The 357-nt window shown below is 67.5% G+C and overlaps 1 protein-coding gene across 1 annotated transcript in view; it reads left to right on the top strand.

Moving 5' to 3' along the window:
* Positions 1-74: 74 nt before the first annotated feature.
* FNDC4 (fibronectin type III domain containing 4) overlaps positions 75-357 on the top strand; it is a gene marked incomplete at its 5' end in the record, with an annotated part of 10282 nt that continues 9999 nt past the window's right edge. Inside the window, 2 exons of the mRNA XM_009584004.1 lie at positions 75-169; positions 201-260. Coding sequence (XP_009582299.1) covers positions 75-169; positions 201-260 — 155 coding nt within the window. The remainder of the gene's footprint in view (positions 170-200; positions 261-357) is intronic.

Genomic DNA, 357 nt, shown 5'->3' with positions numbered 1-357 from the left:
GGCTTCGGCGTCCGGAGCCTCCCGCTTCTGGGCGAGGCCGTGGGGGGACGCGGGCTCTCCTCGTGCCCCCGGAGGGGGGCCTCCCCGTTTCCCATCCGCGCCCCTCACCAGTCAGCAGCGGGTCCCGAGAGAGTGGGTGCCCCCGGGCAGGGATGCTCCAGTGCTGTAGGCTAGGCTGCGAGCTGGTCCCTGGCTGACAGGCGTTCCTGCCTGCCTTCCTGCCTTGCTTTCTCGGGGCTGGTGTTTGGTAGGACACCGAGGTCTGTCGGCACCCAGGGTACCTCTGTCCTTTCTTCCCCTGACTCGTCTGAATGATCTTGTGTCAGTGGCAGGCCTGCGGTGGCTCTTTTGCGCCTG

This window comes from Fulmarus glacialis, unplaced genomic scaffold (assembly GCF_000690835.1).
Source record: "Fulmarus glacialis isolate BGI_N327 unplaced genomic scaffold, ASM69083v1 scaffold1938, whole genome shotgun sequence".
Lineage (NCBI taxonomy): Eukaryota > Metazoa > Chordata > Aves > Procellariiformes > Procellariidae > Fulmarus > Fulmarus glacialis.
Note: the sequence above shows the minus strand (reverse complement) of the source record. Positions and strands in the feature narration are given on the sequence as shown.